Source organism: Chaetodon trifascialis, chromosome 1 (genome assembly GCF_039877785.1).
Source record: "Chaetodon trifascialis isolate fChaTrf1 chromosome 1, fChaTrf1.hap1, whole genome shotgun sequence".
Lineage (NCBI taxonomy): Eukaryota > Metazoa > Chordata > Actinopteri > Chaetodontiformes > Chaetodontidae > Chaetodon > Chaetodon trifascialis.
The window spans coordinates 25575877-25597249 of NC_092056.1; the positions used below are offsets into that span (position 1 = coordinate 25575877).

At 40.2% G+C, this 21373-nt stretch overlaps 1 protein-coding gene across 1 annotated transcript; it reads left to right on the forward strand.

Annotated features, from left to right (window-relative positions):
• The first annotated feature begins 77 nt into the window (after positions 1-77).
• Positions 78-19498, forward strand: LOC139334519 (aminopeptidase N-like). Its single transcript, XM_070967461.1, has 21 exons — positions 78-184; positions 9034-9765; positions 9927-10069; positions 10330-10469; positions 10688-10814; positions 12040-12194; positions 12627-12740; positions 12858-13001; positions 13468-13533; positions 14095-14160; positions 14264-14439; positions 15059-15135; positions 15254-15387; positions 15930-15985; positions 16072-16219; positions 16329-16420; positions 16593-16703; positions 16922-17089; positions 17972-18112; positions 18379-18460; positions 18593-19498. The coding sequence occupies exons 2-21, from the start codon at positions 9161-9163 to the stop codon at positions 18743-18745; spliced, it is 2898 nt and encodes a 965-aa protein (XP_070823562.1). The 5' UTR covers positions 78-184; positions 9034-9160; the 3' UTR covers positions 18746-19498.
• Positions 19499-21373: the final 1875 nt, after the last annotated feature.

A 21373-nucleotide genomic window follows, 5' to 3' on the forward strand; every position in this document is an offset into this window, starting at 1 on the left:
GGATTGAGGGAGTAGTTCCCTGCCTACATCCCCAGGAAAACCTGTGGTAGCTCTCACCACCTCCACCCTCACAGATGCAGCCTGTGGCTGTTTCACATCAGCCAGGATCATTCCAGCTCAACTTCTGCGTCTCATGCAGACTTCAGTCGGGGCTTGTGGTGGATGTCCAGCTACACAGGGTTTGGTATGTACTGTTCCCCACGTTTGACACGTTAATTTATCCAACACGCTGCATGCCAAGTCACTCCTGTTGTGTTTTCCTTCACAGCAAAGGTTCTGTAACAGCCTGTGCATTTGGTTTACAGCTTTTGGCACCTGGAGCAACATTGTGCTGCTTCTTTTACTCTGAAGAAGGTTTCTTAGAATTGCTCTGCCACAGAAAGGTTCACCTCTGACTGCTCACAAATGGTGCATGAATGCAGTATAGACAGGGTACCCACCGTGAATTGCTCTTTATGAAAAGTAAACACAGAGTTAACCCAAAGCAGCTTTTGTTGCTTCTCTTTCTCCCTCAGTGGTTGTTTTGATTTTGCTGTGTTCAGTTCGAATCAAAGATCTACATATGACAAGACTGCTAGCCATTATTTCAGTGGCAAACAGTATCTGACCTCTGCAATGCAGTTTTGAAATGCTTGGTGCTTTAACTAGGAGGTAATTCACTATGTTCGTAAAGTCTCAGTTTGAGTTCTTCTTGGCTCTGCTGAGGATTTATTGGTTTTCTGTCAACATCCAGTGTGGGTTATACTGGATGTAAACTGTGCTGCTACAGCTGATGTGTGGAGTGTGGAGATGAAACCACACAGAGCTCAAAGTGCAGGTGAGGGTATTTATGTGTAGGTAGAATGTCAATGCCAAAGTGTGTGTAGGGGTGTATTTGTACTCCAACATATTTTGCCTTCACATTCTTGAGATAAGATTAACTTTATTGATCCTCAACTGGAAATCTGGTTGAAATGGCATGGGACAAAGTGTGAAAGAACAGCTAAATCATGTAAACAGAACAAGTCCAGTTTCAGTCCCACCCAGATGTCACCATTCATTTGCATAAAGCACAACACTAGTACTATCACGAACTACTCCCATTTTGATTTCTAAAGAATGCCCAAGCAGCATATAATACACACAGGTCGTATTGTACAGAGCATTTAAGGATTTTTAACTATATGATGACGAACGGGTCCTTGCACAGGTTCTGACCAAAAACAATACACAGTATACTTGTAGGGAGCAGAAGAGGAGAGTCTGTTAAAAGCACAAGAGATGGTCACATGGCTCTTTTGTTGTCATTTTTTACTCTGTGAAAATATGCGATTTTGTGTGTCCAAGATAAACATTCCCACTCACAAGATTATCCCGCTCCCTGCTGGCAGAAGGAAAGTGCTTGTGATTTGTTTGACTTGTATTGCTTTTTAACTTGGCCTGAAGGGACATCTGGGACATTGGAAGCATTTATCCAACAGACTGCTGGTTAATTTGCATTATTTTCACGTTAACCCCTGCTTACTGATTTCATTGATTGTGCTTTACTTTGGAAAAACAAAGTATTTTTTTAAAGTTTAGCACAGACAGCACCTGGAACAGACTCCTTCTGGTCTCTTATATTAAGATTTGATTCTGTATATATACAATATTGTATATAATATCAGTACATATAGTCAGACATGACAAGCCCAAGTGTATCCATTATTAGGAATTTGCTTTAACATTATATTTGGTCAAAATTTAGTAGAGAATAAAAAAAAGAATTAAAAAAATATACGTTTTGATGAACTGACATCAGTTCGTTATTCTGCATAACTAAAAGAAGATCAGGTAAAATCCAATCATGATAGAGAGAAATAAAAACAGCTAAATTCCTGCTAAAGCTAACTAGCTTAGCAGCTCTCAGTAGCTGCCATTTAAGCTTTTGACTCATTGTGAATTTCATGTGATTTGGTGCAGTTAAGTAAACTTTAAATCCCATATTTAATGTAGCCTACAGAGTTGCAAATTAATGAATCATATTAATTAAAATGTAAATAATCTAGCAGCCAAGAATTCCTTGTTAACTGTAAATAACGTTTATAAATCTATATTCATAGATTTATTTAAAAAGTCCAAAAAGTTGAAACTGTCCAGGGGACCTGATGTCGCCAGTGACCACCACCTTATAATAGCTGATACCAAACTAAAGCTGATGAGAACAGGACTACCACACACAGCAACACCAAGATCTGATGTCAGCATGTTGAAAGATCCACCCATGAAGGAAAGACTGACATTGCAAGTTTGCAATAGATATGAAGTCATCAGATGTAATGCTTAGGAAGATGATGAGGTGAGTAGGAGGAACACTGACAAACACTGGACAAATGCAGCTGGGACCTACAATGAAACTGAAAAAAATAATCAGACAAAGGAGAAAAAAAAACCAATGGATCAAAGTGGAAATATGGAAGATCACTGAGGAAAAGAGGAGGCTGAAAAGAAAGCAAATCACTGAGACTCAAGCAGAGACTAAAGGGTCAGTCTAGGAGCACAAAGGTGAAAAGGCTCTTTACAGCATTCACCATGATAGCCTCTTGTGTATTGTCAACACTCCTCTGTGGAGCAGAATACTGGAAAACAGCAGAACAGGGCAGCCATAAATGATCTATTTTCCAAACATCGTGCCTATGTAAAATCATGCATCTTCTCAACACCATCTCCAACAGCAATCACTCAGCTAGATAGAATACATGCAACATTACAGAGATGCTGGTGGACCTGGATTGGACATGTGCTCAGAATGGAAATGATAGGAGTTCCTATGTTTGCATTCCACTGGAACTTCAAGGGCAAAAGAAAGAAGTGGGGACCAAAGTCATATGGCGATAAACCATTGAGAGAATGCTACAGCACCACCAACAAAGCTGGGGAACCATGGAGTAGACAGACAGAAGTGGAGGGACTTTGCTGCTGCCATATGAGCAAGCTGGTGAAAAGGGAATTACTGACTGACTGAGTGTATGTAGGGTCTATGGCAATGGCTTTTCTGGGTATAATAATCAGCCTAAAAATGCATAAAACGAAAACATTACAACCTTTCTTTAAGTTACTGCACTGTGGCATTGCAATGTATATGATATAATTACAAGAAAGAAAAGTACTTGGTAAATGGTATTTTTTTGTAAGTGCACACTGTTTTATTTTGGTAGCCTTCCCTCTTGTGTCTTAGTTTACTTCCTGTATGTTTCCCACCCTGGTGATTGTGTTACTGTGTCCACTTGAGTCTGTTTAGTTCCCTGTCTATTTAAGTCTGTGTGTTTCCTTTTTCTTTGTGGGATCATCCCCTTGTGCGTGGTTTTCCTCGTTCCCCCTGGCTATAGTGAGTATTCCAGTCCAGTCCTTGGTTCCCCAGTTGGTTATTAGGTTGTTGTTTTTATCTGGTATTGCTTTTGTTTCTGCATTTTGGACTTGGTGGATTTTTGTCTGCCTCTATTTTGTTAAATAAATTACCTGGACTGTTGTGCAGTGCAGCAGGTAGTGCGCGTGCCTCACAGCACACGTCGCCGGTTCGATCCCCGGGTCGGGCCTTTCTGTGTGAAGTTTGCATGTTCTTCCCGTGCATACGTGGGTTCTCTCCGGGCACTCCGGCTTCCTCCCACAGACCAACAACATGCTCATTAGGTTAATTGGTGACTCTAAAATTGTTCTTCGGTGTGAGTGTGAGTGTGACTGGTTATATGTCTGTATATGTTGCCCTGCAATCGACTGGCGATTGGCTCAGGGTGTACCCCGCCTCTCGCTTGTTGACAGCTGGGATAGGCTCCAGCCCCCCCGCAACCCCGAGAAGGGATAGTCGGGTATAGAAAATGGATGGGTGTTTTCACTCAGCCTTTTTTGTCAAGTCTGCACCTTTGGGTTCACTCCTTGTTTTTTGCTCTGCGACCACTTAAAGCATAACATACGCTACATGACCACCTCCAAACCACAGACTGTTTCAGACAAAAGAAAACTGATGTGTGAACTGAAGTGTTTTATCATAGGGAGATCTTAGACAAATACAGAACATTATTTCCAGATGTTCACATAGCAGTGACTGTGGTGTTCCCATCATGATAATCCAATGGATCCAATGTATCATTGGATCTGATGCAAATAATATATAAAAAACAGATGTCTACATACAAGATTGTTGTAGACTGGGCATAGCTTCAAATCAATTCAATTTTATTCATATAGCGCCAAATCACAACCATATAGAGCTGGTACAGACCATACTCTTTACCTACAGAGAACCAACAATTCCCTCATGAGCAAGCACTTGATGACAATAAGAAAGAACCAGGCTCTCGGTGGGCGAGAGAGAGAGAGAGAGAGAGAGAGAGAGAGAGAGAGACAGGGACAAAGACAGAGACAGAGACAGGGACAAAGACAGAGACAGACAGAGACAGAGACAGAAATGCAATCACAGTAACAGTATGAGTGACAGCTGTAATAATAGACTCTTAACTATGTGTAGTATATATAGCATTGTTCATACATACATGATGTATTTATGTATGTGATATATGTACGTATTAGTAACAGAGAGTAAATGTACGTAACGCAAATGCAACTAATAGTAGTAGCAGTTGCAGTGGATGTCAGGCAGGGCCATGGCAGGAGACGTAGCTATAATCCATTATCCAGGATCAACCACTGTCCATTCGAACCTGCAGGATGAGAAAGCACAAAGACTCCAGGGAAGAAGCTAAGTTAGTAACATGCGTTGGTAAGACATGAAAGCACGCAGGTGGAGAGGGAGAAGAACAGAGGAGCTCGGTATATCATTAAAGTCCCCTGACAGTGTAATCCTATAGCAGCATATGCAGGTGTTGGTCCAAGGCAAGCCTGAGCCAGCCCTAACTAGAGTCTTTTTCAAAATGGAGTTTTAAGCCTACTTGTAGAGACGGTGTCTGCCTCCTGGACCGAGACTGGAAGATGGTTCCACAGAAGAGGAGCTGGACTCAGTCAGCTGAGGAAAAGCTGTTAAATAAGCTCCTGTTACACAACTTGTCTTGGCTGTAGTCTCTCACTTTCATAAGCTTTTAAGACAATGACAATGCACCATGGTTTTTAGATGAATCATTCATTTAGTTACTCATACTCTCAGCAGGTGTGTGAAGGGAAGACCGACCTGTAAATGCTGTTCACCAAAGACAAACATACTTTTCAAGGCATACTTTAAAAGAGGTTTATGGATTGTAGCTAAAAGTTTGTTTTTTTTTAATGTTAACACACAGTGGGCATTAATAGAGCAATGCTTGCACTGACAGCTGTTAAAGAATCACTTTAGCTAGTGTATACGTTCCTCCAGCCAAACATACATTGTCTTCTATGGTAAGCTCTTCATGTTATCAAGAAGCCCAGTTATCTTCTAGAAAATAGCTGCAGCACCAAAATTAGAATGCCAGAAAGCCCCGAGCCTTTATTAATCATTCACTAGCATTTATGATCACAGATATGATATTTTATTTGGAAAAATACAGAGATTACAAAAGGGTCATGGTGGTCACACAGTTCCTCAGCTGTAAATGTTACTGAATCACTGATAAGAACATGAGTTGCAGACTTTCAACTCACAGTCTTCATCAGCAGATAAAGTTCGCTCATTTGTCACGGAGATGCATCAGTTGGCATCACGTGCAAGTGTATGCAACTCCAGTCAAGGCCAAATGTCCAAAGAGTGAACTTTGATGTTTCCTTTTCTGTTAAGTATGCCCTATTAGAAAGAAATGCTGGATATTTAATAGATGTTTGTGCACACTAAAAGAAAATTCTTATCAAACTAGTCTGTTATTTGCAGCTCCTATTTTGTTACTGCGAAGAGTTACGACAAATAAAATACATTTTATTGACCAAACCGACACACCTGCATGCAAACGGCTGACAGATCTGCTGACATTACTGCGGTTACTGACTATTCTTCATGTTTCTCCCACATGTACAGTGCGATGATCAGATGACGATGTTGTAGAGGAAACAGCTGCACATGCTATCAGAGTGGAAGGAAAGGAGGGAAGAAAAAATGGCTCTGTCAGGATTTTGTTCTTCAGGTGGTAGAAGTAAAACAAGACAAAATAGGCTGTGAGTTCGTTTTTTCTCTCACATGCTGTTTGTCTGCATGCTCCTTACCAGCAGATATAAGCACATCTGATCACTGTGCATCACTGATAATGTGATGTGTTTTTAACAAACAAGAGGAAAATGCTGATCTCCTACTGATCAGTAAACTTACATTTATTTTTATTGATAGGGAGGTGAAAATATGCTTTAACTTCTCATTCTTTCATCAGTGCACAGTTTCCTTCATTGAGAATAAACTCCAGGCTAAATGAAGGCACTAATAGATTATTCATTACAGGACAGCGTATCTATCGTGTCTATAGTGAATCAGTTAGGATTATACAACAATATCAGACTGATGGGAATGGCAAAAATCTGTTAGGGCAAGATATCAGATGTGAATTATACAAGTAAGCAGTCTGTTGAGACTGTAATAATGTTTATAATTTCACGCTGTGGTCTTTGCTCTTGTCAAACTGTTCATACCTGTACAGAAGAACAGAAGATAGTTAGCATGGTCTATTTCCTTGTGGACATTTTTAGTTGTTAAATAATCCAGATGACTTGTCGTCCTGGCCAATGTCCACCCATCTGGTTATTGCTTAATAAAAAATAAATGACACGTCCCGATGAGATAATGACAAATGAAATGGAAGAAGAGAACACAGGCCAATAATAGAAAGGAAAAGAAGTCAATAGGCTCAGCGATTCCACCATGTCATAATAGCTCGTTTACATGGACATTCTCAGTATTTAGAAATAGAGGAACTTGGTGGAAGCCAGGAAAATTATTTTCGAGGTGAATTTGTATGCAACACTTATCCTCCTCAGCCCCATCTGTCACTTCTGGTGAGCTACCACGGCACATATTCCAGCGAGTATTACTAGCTAGTAGCACTGACAATGCTGAGCAAGGCTGTACACAAGGTTGGCTCCACAGAGAGAAAGAGTTTACCTGTTTGTCTAAAGACATCAATCGACAGTGCATGGTAAAAGCACAGAGCCCCCTACACACAGTTAATGTTAGCAGAAAAACGTTTGCCTGCTGCACAAGTTAAAAGCACCGACGTACTCATTCTTATTATTATATTGAAAACATTAGCATATATGAAAATCCTGCTCTTTCCTCAAATGATACCAGACACTGAATACATGCCAGCTGCATTACATTAAAGCAAAAACTCATATTAGAGATGACTGCAGTGTCAAAGCAAGGCAAAGCTTACACACTGTGTCAATGCATGTTTTAATGAGCAGGTCTACTATTAATCAGCCACACAGGATGATGAAAAAGGACTCTGCACATCTGTTGTTTTGGTCTCTGTGAAATTATCAGCATAATAACATGATACATTTTTCGTCCAAAGCCATCAGTCTACTCGCGCCTTGAAACTCTAAACACACATCAAACTCAGCCTGACAGACATTACCAGTATCCATTAAACAGCCATGGACACACACACAGTGTGAGCTGGTTTTCCTAAATGGATGTTTGCTCCTGCAGTTTCAGAACAAAACTATATAGCCTTCATAAAATCCAGGGCTCTGACCAGATCGCTGGAAATAATGCAGTCTGGGCTAACAGGCAGTTTTCCTTCTTGGGATAATGGACATTTTTCTCTCACTTTACTTTTGCAATTTGTGCAGTTTAAGGCAAAACAACTTTTTTCTTTTTTTTTTGTTCTTCACATAAACTTTCAGTCATTCTTGGTTGTTTTCTCCCCCCTGTCTGTAATATTAACAAATCTATAATACCAGTTTTATACCAGTAATAATAACCCTAAGCATGAGAAAAGGAAAAAGCAATAACTGAAAGGACTTAAGCTTTTGACTTAAGAACTGATGAGTCCAAAAATGGAGTGAGAACACACCAATCATGATAGAGCAGCTGTTTGTGTATTCAGTTACTCACAGAAGCATATTATTGACAATCAACACGGCTCTGTCGGCCTGGCAGCACCTAAAGCTGGAGTCATCACTGTAACGTTACGCCATCAGCAGAGAATCCACAAAGTGACAGTGCCCAGCCAAGCAATGGATGCACACACAGTTAACACACAATTAATTAATGTATTCAAACTTTTCCTTTCAAGAAAGACTGTGCATCTTTTGGAGGCAGAAATGTCATAATATCCTTCTAAAAGATGAGAGGTCAAATTGATAAGCAATAAAACACAGAGGTATTGATGTTAAAGCCACTCTTGTTTCAGGTATAACCAGTAACTTATGGTTGGTAATGTTTACAGCATTAACTGCTGTATAACAATCAGTGTTCTCCAAAATTTTGTTTTCTGTCTCTAGGATTGTAAACCATTATCTGATGGGGTTTTTCTCAAGGTGCTGAATGCTACTCTTCCAAACATGGCAAAAACCTTTTACTTCTCTCAGATGGGCTCCATTGATTTTAACTGATTTGTTGTCATTAGAATTGATCTTAATAACCATGATCTTTCTTTAGTTGGTCTTGAACCAAATAGCTGAGGTGGCAAGACTTGATTCACGCTTCAGGTGATTGGTATTTGACAGAAGCAAAATTACCGTTTCATTCCCATGTTGTCCAGTGGATGTGAAAATGGTAACAGCTAGCAGTCTTGCTTCATGTCACTGATCACAGAACTTTTCCATGAGTTTTCCTGCATAGAGGACTTTGCAATGCATGTTGAGAAACCTCTCTGGAGGGCCACAGGGAATACAAAAGTAATGTAAAGTGTAGTTATGAAAGAAACGGTGGATTTTCTCTAATATATTGTGTATCTATGATAATTACTATTAATAAATGACTGAAATGTAATGATTCATTCATATCAAATAATACTGTACTTTTAGCAAATAGTAACAATGAAACTACAATGCCAGTTTTGATCAACAGTGCCTGCACAGCATCACTTGACATTAGAAATCTAAGCTACTGCTGACTTGCAGATTAAATAACCAAGGCCTTCCCTTCTTTCTATTTCTCCATAGGTATAATGAAAATGTCTTTTTTGCCATGTTAATAGCTCACCCATTAACTGTGGAGGGAAGCAACCTGCTGTGCTGGACAAACACAGACTGAGACTCCTCAGTTTAGCTCTGATCTCCTCAGTCGGACATGGGGAAAGTCTACTATGTCAGTAAAAATGTGGGCCTCGGGATGCTTGTACTGGCGGCCAGTGCTCTGGCCACCATTATCGCTCTGTCCATTGCCTACGACAAGGAAAAGTCCAAGAATCGAGGCAAGCCTGGAGATGGAGCAATGGACAGCACCAGCATGCCTACACCCCCAACAACCCCCTTCATCCTGAAAGAGCCCTGGGACCACTATAGACTTCCAGTCTCCCTTGTTCCTGTCACCTACAATGTGACCCTGTGGCCCCGGCTGGAGCCCAACGCAGACGGCCTGTTCATCTTCACTGGACATTCAGCGGTGGTCTTCAAATGTGTTAAGGAAACAGACCTCATCATCATCCACTCCAACAAGCTGAACCTCACCACTTTCAATGGGCACCGTGCTAAGCTGACCGGTCTGGGTAGAGCCACTGTGCCCACCATACAAAAGTCTTGGCTTGTTGTGAGGACGGAGTATCTGGTTCTTCAGCTACGCAGCAGACTTCTTGCTGGAGCATCATATGTGCTTTACACTGAATTTTTGGGGGAGCTGGCTGATGACCTGGAAGGTTTCTACAGGAGTGAATATGTTGAGGATGGAGTGAAGATGTAAGCATTGACATAGTGGTGAATAATTAATGGTGCACCATCATTGTGCTCTTGACAATGAGAGGTCATTTTCATGGTTCCTACAGTATGTTCCTCTTGCTAGATGCGTTTTGCTTGGTTGATGTCTATTTTGTGTTCATGTTTACTTGAACATTTTGCAGAGTTGTCGCTACCTCGCAGATGCAAGCAACTTATGCCAGGAAAACCTTCCCTTGTTTTGATGAGCCAGCCATGAAAGCCGTCTTCAATATCACCATCATCCATGACAGACACACTGTGGCCCTGTCTAACGGCATGGAAATTGGTTTGTCTTACAAATACAAAAATTTAGTCCTTTCAAATTGTTGTTACATCTTAATTCTCTGTAGTATTTGGGGCATGTTTAACACGCTTGTAATAAAAGTGACTTTCAGAGCAAATCTGAAATGTGGACAAATTTGTTATGTGTCAGACAGTTTCATGGTAAATAATTAATAACTTGGGGCATGTTATTCGAAAATCTGGAACTAGATGCTGTTAATAATAACAGAGTGTCAGAGTCTAACTCTCCTCCTCTCTGAACAGACACAGCAGACTCCGTCATTGATGGCTTGCCTGTCAGAGTGACTACTTTTGAGCCCACAAAGAGAATGTCCACGTATCTGCTGGCGTTTATTGTCAGCGACTTTGTTAAAATTCAGTCAACCCAAAACAACAATTTGTTGGTAAGACATGTTTGTTCCTCGTGTCTGTTTACATTGCCAGTATAGTCAGATGAATTTGGATCATAAACCAAAAGCAGTCAGACAGACAGTGTTAATGATGAGAAGGGTCAGAGGTCACATCATTATTTTCCTGTTCCCATGTGATCCCAGAAAGCTATAACAATCTTTTGATGGAGGTTATTCGTTATCTGGACTAAAAGCTGCCAAATTCTTTGCAGGTCCGGATCTGGGCTCGAAGAAAAGCCATAGGTGACAGGCAGGGAGACTATGCTCTGAATGTTACAGGGCCCATCCTTCAGTTCTATGAAAACTACTACAATGCAACATATCCGCTCTCCAAGTCAGGTAGGTCAACTCTGCAACAACATACTTTTCCTGTGAAGACAGAAATATTCATCTCATTTCCTTTATGGCACTTTGCCCAGCATTCAATTTTCTTTGCAGTTGGAAAGAAAAATATTTTGTTCATTATGAGCAGGTTTTGCACACTTGCTGTTGCACATTTCAACTTGTATGTAGAAGAAAGTGGAATAAGTTTCCCTTTTTAGATCCAAAACATTATAGGCAACCAGTGGTAGTGAGCTAGCAAGAGTTTACAGCCATGCTCTGTGAGGCTGAACCAATGCACAGCAGTGCTTTTAGATAAATGCTAATCTCAAAATGCAAACTTGCACTCGACACAAAGTATAGCTAAGGCTGAAGGGAATGACATCAGTTTTACAAATATTTGGTTGTAAACATTTGACCTGATGATGACACTATATAGAAAGTGAAGGGTATAAGTATCTGTACCAGATTTCATGATAATCCATCCAATAGTTGTCGAGACATATCTATCATAACCACAAATGTCAACCTCATGTCCCTTGAAGAGAAGTCAGCAGAACACCAAAGTCAGTGGAATTCATCATCTGGGACCATGACTGTTTGTACAAATTTATTTCCAAACAATTAAGAAGAAATTGAGATTTCAGGGAAGATGTACAAAAAACCCTGCCAGTGGGGCTAGAGGGAAAGTCAGAAGATCACCAAAGTTATTATGAGTCATCCTGTTGGGACCATAGGTGTCTGTACAAAATGTCATGGCATTCTGTAAAATAGTTGGTGAGATTATCTGGCCCAAAGTTTTGGACACGCCAACCAACCGACTGACTGGCAGATACTGCAGTCACTAGAACCATGTGTCTAGTGTGGTTAACAGTCAAAAATCAGACAAGACGGCCAAAAAAGGCTGTGTTGTCTCTGTTGTGCCAAGCTCCATTTAAAAACCTGGGTTATCAGCAAAAACATATACCTCATAGACAATATCTCAGTGCCTTCAATAGGTCAATAGGTCCTACTGGTGAATTGATCAATTAATCAATCAAGTCAAATCTATTTCATGTGAATAGTGGACCTTTTATCAAATCAAGCAGTGATTGGTGGATCCGCTTATTGGCTAAATTAACCAGTGTATCCTTATTATGTGGAATAAATGAATGTGTTACTGAATGTTTTTTGTTGCTGGGTGTGACATTCTCTTCATTCAACAGCAATTCTGATGAATTTCTGATGTTCTTGTCCTCCCCAGATCAGATAGCTCTGCCTGACTTCAATGCTGGGGCAATGGAGAACTGGGGTCTGGTCACATACAGGGAGACAGCCCTGCTCTATGACCCCATCTTATCCTCCACAGGAAACAAAGAGAGAGTTACAACTGTAATCTCCCATGAACTCGCACACATGGTAGGCCATAACATTCCAGCCAAACTGCTGTCGTCACATCAGTTTTAGTGCTCGGGAGAAAAAGGAAAAAAACGGGTTATGATCAGGACATATATGTGGTGCAAACTCAATCTCAGCTAGGTTCCTGAAACCTGAAGAAAGCAGAAATGTTGTAAACATAAATTTAGCCAGAGTACTCAACCTCCCTTTGCAACGCTAGATGACAGATAAGCACCTGGGGACAAATTAACCCTGTTTGCCTTCAGATGCATTCAGAAGCTGACATCATATTGTGAAATTCTGTATTCTGTGGTTGGGAATTTTCTTAAGCCCCTGCTTAGTCAGTTTTTATATTTCATGGAGTTGAGCTTTTGTGGTTATGTTTGTCAAAATCTTAACTTACTGCGGTCAAACACTGTATCTCTTTACTCTTGTTGTGTTGTATTTTTTCAGTGGTTTGGCAACCTGGTGACTCTGCAATGGTGGAATGACCTGTGGTTGAACGAGGGGTTTGCGTCTTATGTAGAGTACCTTGGAGCTGACTATGCTGAGCCCACCTGGAACATTGTAAGAGCCAGAGCTGTACCTTCAAAGACAGTGACAATTGAAAAGATGTGCTGTCACAATTCATGGATCAGTGACTTCAGAAAGCACGTCCTAACTCATCTCTCTGCTTGGCTGCAGAAAGACCAGATCATACTGGATGATGTGCACAAGGTATTTGCTGTGGATGCCCTGGCGTCCTCCCACCCACTGACACGCCGAGAAGAGGAGGTCAATGAACCCGCTCAGATCAGCGAAATGTTTAACACCATCTCCTACAACAAGGTCTGCTCATATCATTTTTTTTTGTTGTTTTTTTTTTACAATACCTGATGCAGGATCCTATGCAGACATACAGTTTTTGCTACAATTTTGCTCTTCCACATTTTTCTCAAAAGTGTTAAAGGCGATATAGCAAAATCTGTTCTTTTAGTTTTGTGAGAAAAAAGGCTCTATAGTTGACAACACTGATAAATGAAGTAATACTTTATGAACTTGGTATCATTGCAAGCCAATTTTTATTTCCCTTCTTGACCTTTAGGCACTTGTACCTGATCAGTTCTTTCATTATGTATGCATGAGTCAGTATGAGTTTTAAATCTTTGTTGTCATTTCTGAATAGTTATATTGCACCATTGAGCCATATTGCACCTAAGCTAATATTTCCTTTGCGTTGGATGTAAAATCCTTTGCTGTCATGACAAGTTCAAGCCAACCAAATATTGGTGGTTTGTGTGTTTGCTGTTTTCAGGGAGCAGCTGTGCTCAGGATGCTGTCAGAGTTTCTTACTGAGCCTGTGTTTGCCAAAGGACTCAGTGTGAGTAGTAACTCTGTTATGAGACGTCACTTCTGAATTACTGCTGCCTGTGTGTGTGTGTGTGTGTGTGTGTGTGTGTGTGTGTGTGTGTGTGTGTGTGTGTCTTTTTATACAGTCACATTTTGGGTACTCATCCACCTTACTGGGGAAAAATGCCCACAATAATTCCCATAACCTAAATCATTAAATGTTAGGATGAAGGTTGGGTTACAGCTAGGTTAAGGTTGAGCAACAGTAGTTATGGTTAGAGTGAGTTCCCAGGAAATGAATGTAAGTCTTTATAATGTCCCCAAAACTGATGGAGATATGACTGTGTACGTGTGTGTGCGTTTGTGTGCGTGCATGTGTGTGCCTGTGTGGGCGCATGTACTGGTAGTGACAGAGTCTGTGGATATGACGCATCAAACCAAATTCGTCTGATTGTTGTAGTGTTTTGTGACTGATAACACAATGTGTTTAAACATGTTGTTGAATGCAGCTTTAACTTTTTGATTACAGGAAAAACAATGCATTGACAGTTAGTGATGCTTTACCGACTGTTTCTAACTGCTCTCTTCTCAGTCTTACTTGAACACATTTGCCTTCGGCAACACAGTGTACACAGACTTGTGGGACCACCTCCAACAGGTCGGTAAGCTTAAAAGTATGTTGTGCAGGATTTCACGTGCCAGTGTGTCGTTGGATGTGCATGTTTCTTCTTAAATTCCTCCCAACCCCTGTTTGTTGTCAGGCAGTTGAAAACACACCAGGTATACATATTCCTCACACTGTCCACGAGATCATGAACCACTGGACTCTTCAGATGGGCTTCCCAGTGGTCACTATTGACACCCGGACAGGAAGTATCACCCAGAAACACTTCCTGTTGGATCCAGACTCTGTAGTGGACAGACCCTCTCAGTTCAAGTAGGAATCAGTTTTACTTAATCCTGTAAGTTCCATGTAGACAATATTTGAAGAGATTGACTGCTCCATATGATATCTGCCATTTGTCAAATGTCTACCTTAATAGAACAATATTGCCTGAAGCACAAAGTAGCTATATGTCTTAATAACGATTATAGCGCTCAGCAAAAGCTCTGTAAAGCTGTATTGAGGTATAGTCTCCAAGGTAATACTAACATTGACATCATTTGCTACTAAACAGAAATGACAAGCAAGAGGGTCACCAAAGTTCTCACAATTCATCCTGATAGTGACGGCAAAGTTTGTACCAAATTTTATGGTAATCCATACAATGGTTGTTGAAACATTTCATTCAAATTTTTATTTCACTCAAATCCAAATCCACACTATTAGAAAAGTCAACCGATAATCAAAGTCAGCAGGATTCAGCCTCTGGGGACCATAAAAGTATGCATCAAATTTCATGCCAACACATGTAGTAGTCCAGAAGAAACACAGACCAAAAGCTTGACATTGCTATCCTTATAACCATGCTGCCAGTATGGTTAAAAAACAACAATATTACAGTTTTTCACTCACTATCTTTATCTCTGTCTTTTCTTTTCTCGTTTCTGTCTAGTTACACATGGTTTGTCCCTATTAAATGGATAAAGACAGGTGTGGAGCAGCAACAGTACTGGCTCCTACAAAAGACAGGTATGGTCTTAGGATCATCCACTCCTCATCTTGATCAGATTGATGTTAAAGAATAAAAGACTTCCTGCCGGAATAGCAGACTCAGCTGCATTCATATCTTAGTTTAATGTTTCACCAGACAGCAACAGTCAAATGAGAGTGTCGGGACAGGACTGGGTGCTGGCGAACACCAATGTATCTGGGTACTTCAGGGTGAACTATGATCTTGACAACTGGGATCGTCTCCTCTTCCTGCTCAACTACAACCATCAGGTTACTCGAGTTCATGTTTAAGTGTATTTGTCATTTTGTCATTCGGAATGAATGAATATGATGGCCAATCACATAGTCGATACCGGGGTTGATGTGTACATCCTAATAGGCCAATCAAGAAAAAATATGTGTTGATGCATTCTTCTACAGAGGAGAATGAACCCAGAGAGTCAAGCTACCAGAGGGCAAGGTCTGCATAATAAACCTGCTATATGAAACACATTCAGATTTTACTTACTTCATTTATTTGTTGACCCATTTTCTATGCTGCACATGTAGGATTTCAAAGTTTTTATTAGCTGTGTTTAATCAGAAATGTGCTGGTTTTGGCAAATTTCACTCTTGATATTGCATGTCAAGTCAGTCAGGCTTCCACTATTAAATGTGCTTTCTGAAACTGCAGACAAGTCCATATAAGGAACAAAGTCACTGTGGGCTTTTGCAGAAATAGTGGCTGTTCTGTTCTGCTTCACCACACAGACTTGGTTGTCCATGTATGTGGTTTTCAACATGTATGTGTATGTGTGTGTTATTTCTTTCAGGCTTTATCAGTCATCAACAGAGCACAGATCATAGATGATGCTTTCAACCTAGCAAGGTAAAGAAAAAAGTATTTCAAGTATTCAATATCCCTCACATTTTGTACGTCTTCAAACAATGCAAGGATTTGTTCCCTTTGTGTAGAGCCAAAATAATCAATACAACATTGGCGCTGAGAACTACTAAATACCTGTCCAAGGAAAGAGACTACATCCCCTGGGAGTCAGCTCTGAGAAACCTCAACTACTACATCCTCATGTTTGACCGGACTGAGGTCTATGGAGCTTTACAGGTTAATACCACTTTCCCACTAAAATTGAATCTGCTCATTCTGATACTAAAAGCAGAAGTGTGTGAAGTAAATGGACATATAAAGCTGTGCTGATATATTCTTATTTTAGGCATACCTCAAGAAACAAATCCAACCACTTTTTGAGCACTTCAAGATAATTACAGATAACTGGACCAAAGTGCCAGCAGGACACACAGACCAGTAAGAATTCTTCTGACAGAAGACATGTTTTTCAAGCAAAAATAAGTGATTTTACATTTGGTGACATCATTGAATTCAATGAAATATTAATTTGGATTGTTGCCTCTTCCATGTCCTTCACATATGGTATATTGCAGTTTTTCCCAGTTTTCTCAAACATCTCCCTTCTCAGGTATAATCAGATCAATGCTATTGGAATAGCCTGCAGTATGGGTGTGGAGGGTTGCAGGGAGCTGATCAAAGGCTGGTACAGACAGTGGATGGAAAATCCACATCACAACCCGTGAGTAAGCAGTTTAAGTCAATTCTGTCATGTTTTATGATTTCGTATCAGCACAAATTTGACTGCTGGAATGTTTGTGTTTGTGCTAATTCACCCCCAGATATCCAGTGAAGCCGCTGTACAAATGTTAGCTTCAGTAAGCTAACATTGTACACACATGAGGAGTGAGCCGGTATTCATCTTCTGTGCTACTGTGTGTTTATCTTAATGTTGATCAGGATCCATCCCAACTTGAAAGGCACAGTTTACTGCAGTGCCATAGCCTTTGGCGGGGTGGAGGAGTGGGACTTTGCCTGGAGAATGTTCAAGAACACCACTCTTGCATCTGAAGCTTCCAGGCTTCGGTCTGCCATGGCCTGCACCAAAGTACCCTGGCTTTTGAACAGGTATGTGCAACATCCAGATTTGTGGGAGTATCCTGGTGGAGGTCTTTTGTGAATGACACACTTGTCCGTGCATTTAATGTACACACTGTCACATTGAGCCTTATAAGAGTGGAGAATTTTTATCTAACCTGCAGACAACTCGTTTCCCTTGCTTTCTGTACTTTCAAAGACACCAACTTGTTTTGTAACAGCTGATAAGCAGCACTTATAGGACAATGAAGCGCTATCTTAATGTTTATCTGTAACATGCCAAAGTGGAGAGCTAACAGTGGCATGAGAAGAAAAGAGTTGTAAAGACAGCGAAGTGACTTTGTGATTCCATTTTGCAGCAATATCCAACTGATATTTGCTAGGGTTGGCTATCACTGGCCACCATAAGATAATAGTCACATCAGATACATTGTGTTTAAATTTATGAATTCAACTTTTCATTTGTAAAAGGCGAATGCAACATGAGGTTGTACAGAAATGACTCAGTCTTACATTTAGTTCCTTGTGTTATTCATGCAAATTTAACTGCTGGACTGTTTGTGCAGTGTGTTTATTTGCCCCCAACGTTCTGTACAGACTCTGCAGCTACAGATAGTGACTGTGTGTGCTAGTGTGACAGCTCATACGTTGGCTAATCTCAGAACTCAGCAAGTTCAAATATTTTCCACTAGCACAGACTGTTCTTCATCTTAGAGCTCAACTGACTTTGCTGTTCTAGGATAGGTAACCCTGGCAAAGTAATCAATGCAAAGAAACATGTCATCCCTTTTCCAGGCTCCAGATGTTTAAAATATTGAACAATCTTCAGCTCATTTTTCTTCTGAAGTGAATTTATTAAAATTGTGTCATGGAAATGATGTCTTCGTAATAAAAAGTTTTCGGTTGAGCCAGGTATCTGGACTACACGCTGAACCCATCGAAGATCCGCAAGCAAGACGCCACCTCCACCATCCAGTACGTTGCCCGAAATGTTGTGGGGATGCCGCTGGCCTGGAACTTTGTCAGAGCAAGATGGGACTACATTTTCCAGCAGTAAGACCTCACTCTTCACAGGAATGAAGAATATCTAACAGAATCCGCATAAATGCTGAGGACTTCTAGGTAGAAATGTATCTTCTTCATCTTCCCCTCACTTGCTCAACCAGTTTGAGTATGTGAGTATTTCCTCAATCCTGCCCAAAGCAGAGTTATTTATGTGGTGGTTTCCCAGAAAGATGTTCAACGAGGCCAACAGCAGCAGAATATGCATGCTTTACCTCTGCTAAGTAAACGTCATCTTTTTTTTCTTTTTTTTTAAGGTATGGAAGAGGGTCATTTTCCTTCTCAAATCTCGTCAGTGGAATCACAAAGAGATTCTCTTCAGAGTTTGAGTTGCAGGAGGTATGCCACCCACGCAGACACAAGCACACTGAAATGCACACTGTATTTCCCTGAGGGTATTTAGAGGAAAAGAAAGACAAGAAATGCAGAAATTCAGTTTTTCTTCCTTTGCTTTTTTCTGTCACTCTCCAGCTGAGGAAATTCAAAGAAGACAACCTCCATGTTGGTTTTGGCTCAGCCACCTTGGCCCTGGAGCAGGCCATAGAGAGGACCATAGCCAACATCAAATGGGTGAAAGAGAATAAAGACCATGTGCTCAAGTGGTTTACTGAGGTGTCGACATAAGAACACTTTGCCAAAGTGACACACTGTTTTTTTGTACTGTCAGGGATACGTAATGAATGATAATCACTATAATTATCTGGAACAACAAATGACTAAACCTTTTTTGTTATGCAAAGACAACTGATATGACAAAATGTATCACTTGACATCAGCTTAAGAGCAAAGGGACAAACATATGAGAAACAGTGGACCATGTGTCACTATGTATCATTGGTGTAGCAGTAAATACTAGAGTGGAGCTCTCACCTCTACTCCATGATTGTCACAGAACAAAAGAGGATTGTTTTACTAGCATAACATTTATTTTCACTCCCACAAATGCATTCATTTATAGTATGCCTTTTTCCTTTTCATCATACTTCACATTATACAATATGTTGCTGCCTACTATGATGTATGCAAATTATTTATACCATAAACATGAGGCATTTAACCACTTATAGAAAGCCAGAGCAGCTTCAGTGTTCACCGACATTGATTCTACAAGTGACTGAAACCTGTGACCATAGTGATCATGATGGAATGTGAACTTCACGCAGCATTTCCAGTTAACTGCATACGTGTGTGTGTGTGTGTGTGTGTGTGTGTGTGTGTGTGTGTGTGTGTGAGTGAGAGAGACAGGTTTTACCAACTTTACCAAATTAATATTTCCGACAGCTTCTTCCATGTTAGATCAATTTGCTCTTCAGTGGTTGAAGAGAAATGTATTATAAAAAGGGATCTGACTAAATAAAGTTGGCAGATTTGATTTTTACTGGGTTTTTGTTCTTGTTGTTTGATGATTAGATCATAAATCATTACACTACATGATGTACTAATTGACAGATGAGCTGATAGAAGTTTTACTGACATTTATGACCTGTATAAAAATGAAAATAATCAAAAGATTAAAGCGGCTCTCCACTGATTTTACATGTCAATGTTAATATACAAATCAGAATATACAAGTAAACAGCCTGTGAAACACAGCTGCAAAGTCTTCTATGGCTTTTGAGAAAATTAATAAAGTGACATCAACCATTTATTTAGGCTTGAGCTTAAAGAATGCAAATTTTGAACTGGAAGCAGGCGTAGAGTTAAAAGATGAGCAGATTTAGCAGTCAAGGATGGTGTAACAACAGATGCTATCATGTTTGGGAAGTGTAGGGTCCAGTGTTTTGAGTTTTTTATGGAGTTTATGGCCATGATGATCTGCATTTTGTCTGGAGGCCCTTAAACATCATAGCATACATCTCCAACATAGTAGGATAAAATATTTTGTTCAGTCCTGTGGGGAAAATGACATGCCACACATTGCTGTTGGAGTTCAAGGCTTCTAATGTCTTTCACCATTTCACTTCATTCTTAAGATAAACAGGAGGTTTCCAAAGCCACTGAGCTTTACAAGCAGAAACTGACCATTCTGAAATGTCAGTAAAAAAAACAGAGCCAGTTGTTTTACCAACATTTTCCAAGCATTCTCAATCCTGCCTCATATCAGATCAAGGTGCACACTAAAATCCATACCATAAAGCTTAATTTGACAAAAAGTAATGCTATTCTTTCTCCAGAAAATGACCCTGAAACGAATGCTATTTGACCTCTAGCTCTGTGTCCAATATGGCCACCAGACAACTGTACATTGCACAATACTACTGGAAGGCAGCAGTATTCAGATTTTAGGAAATGACAGTATTTGAAAGCATCACTCTGGATTAACCCTCAAGACAGGATGCAACAAGTTCAAGACTAGCTGCAGATGGCAATAATTACATATTCTGTGTTTGAAGATTGTGCAATAATCTGTTGCATCATGTGGGCAGATCTGAATCTGTTGCAGATTTTGCCTGACCTGGTATAAGTAGTATTCCCCTTTAGAAACAAACTGAAGCTGCTCAGGACACATTGTCAAATGAGAGATCTGGTACATTTCTTGGTGAAAGAGGATGAGCAGCTGACATGCTAAAGGAGAGTGCAGCGGGACAGACACACTACTTTAAAATCAGATTCCACAATTGTCAGGTGAAAAGGGCGCTGAATCTACTGAGTCCAAACTAAATACAAGGTAAGAAAACTTATTGTGGAAAGGAAAATGGTTTGCTGTCATTGTGTCACACTGTAATTTGGTGTTTGTGTGTCTGCTTGCATGTTATATGGAGAATGGTTCTTACAAGGTGTTCAGACCAAAGAAACAGACCTGCATTGAGAAAATGTTCCAATCTGTTAGACTTCATTTTATCCTCTTCCTTGATAATCTGCAATCTAGATATTAGAATTACCACAAGCAGTTTTGGAATTAATCTACCATGTTACATGTACAATTGATTGGTCAGTTGCGGTGCGTTGCTGGATGAAAGTGCATTGCTTTGCAGCAAAAGTTAAACCTTTTTTTTAAAAATGTGTTTTTTAAGTCATACAGTGTTTTGTCTGAGCCCTCTGTATTGCAGCTTAGTGTTGCCAAAAAGTGGCTGACCACTCAGCATTACTCTGCCTGATTCACCAAAGTTGTCATTTCCTGTCATGCCTTTGGACGTAATGATGATTTCACACTTATGGTCTTCTGGTAATAAGAGGCTATAACCTGACTGTTAGATTCATCATCCTTCACCCTTCTCAATTCAGTGGTGATGCTTCTGTTTCACTCTGTGT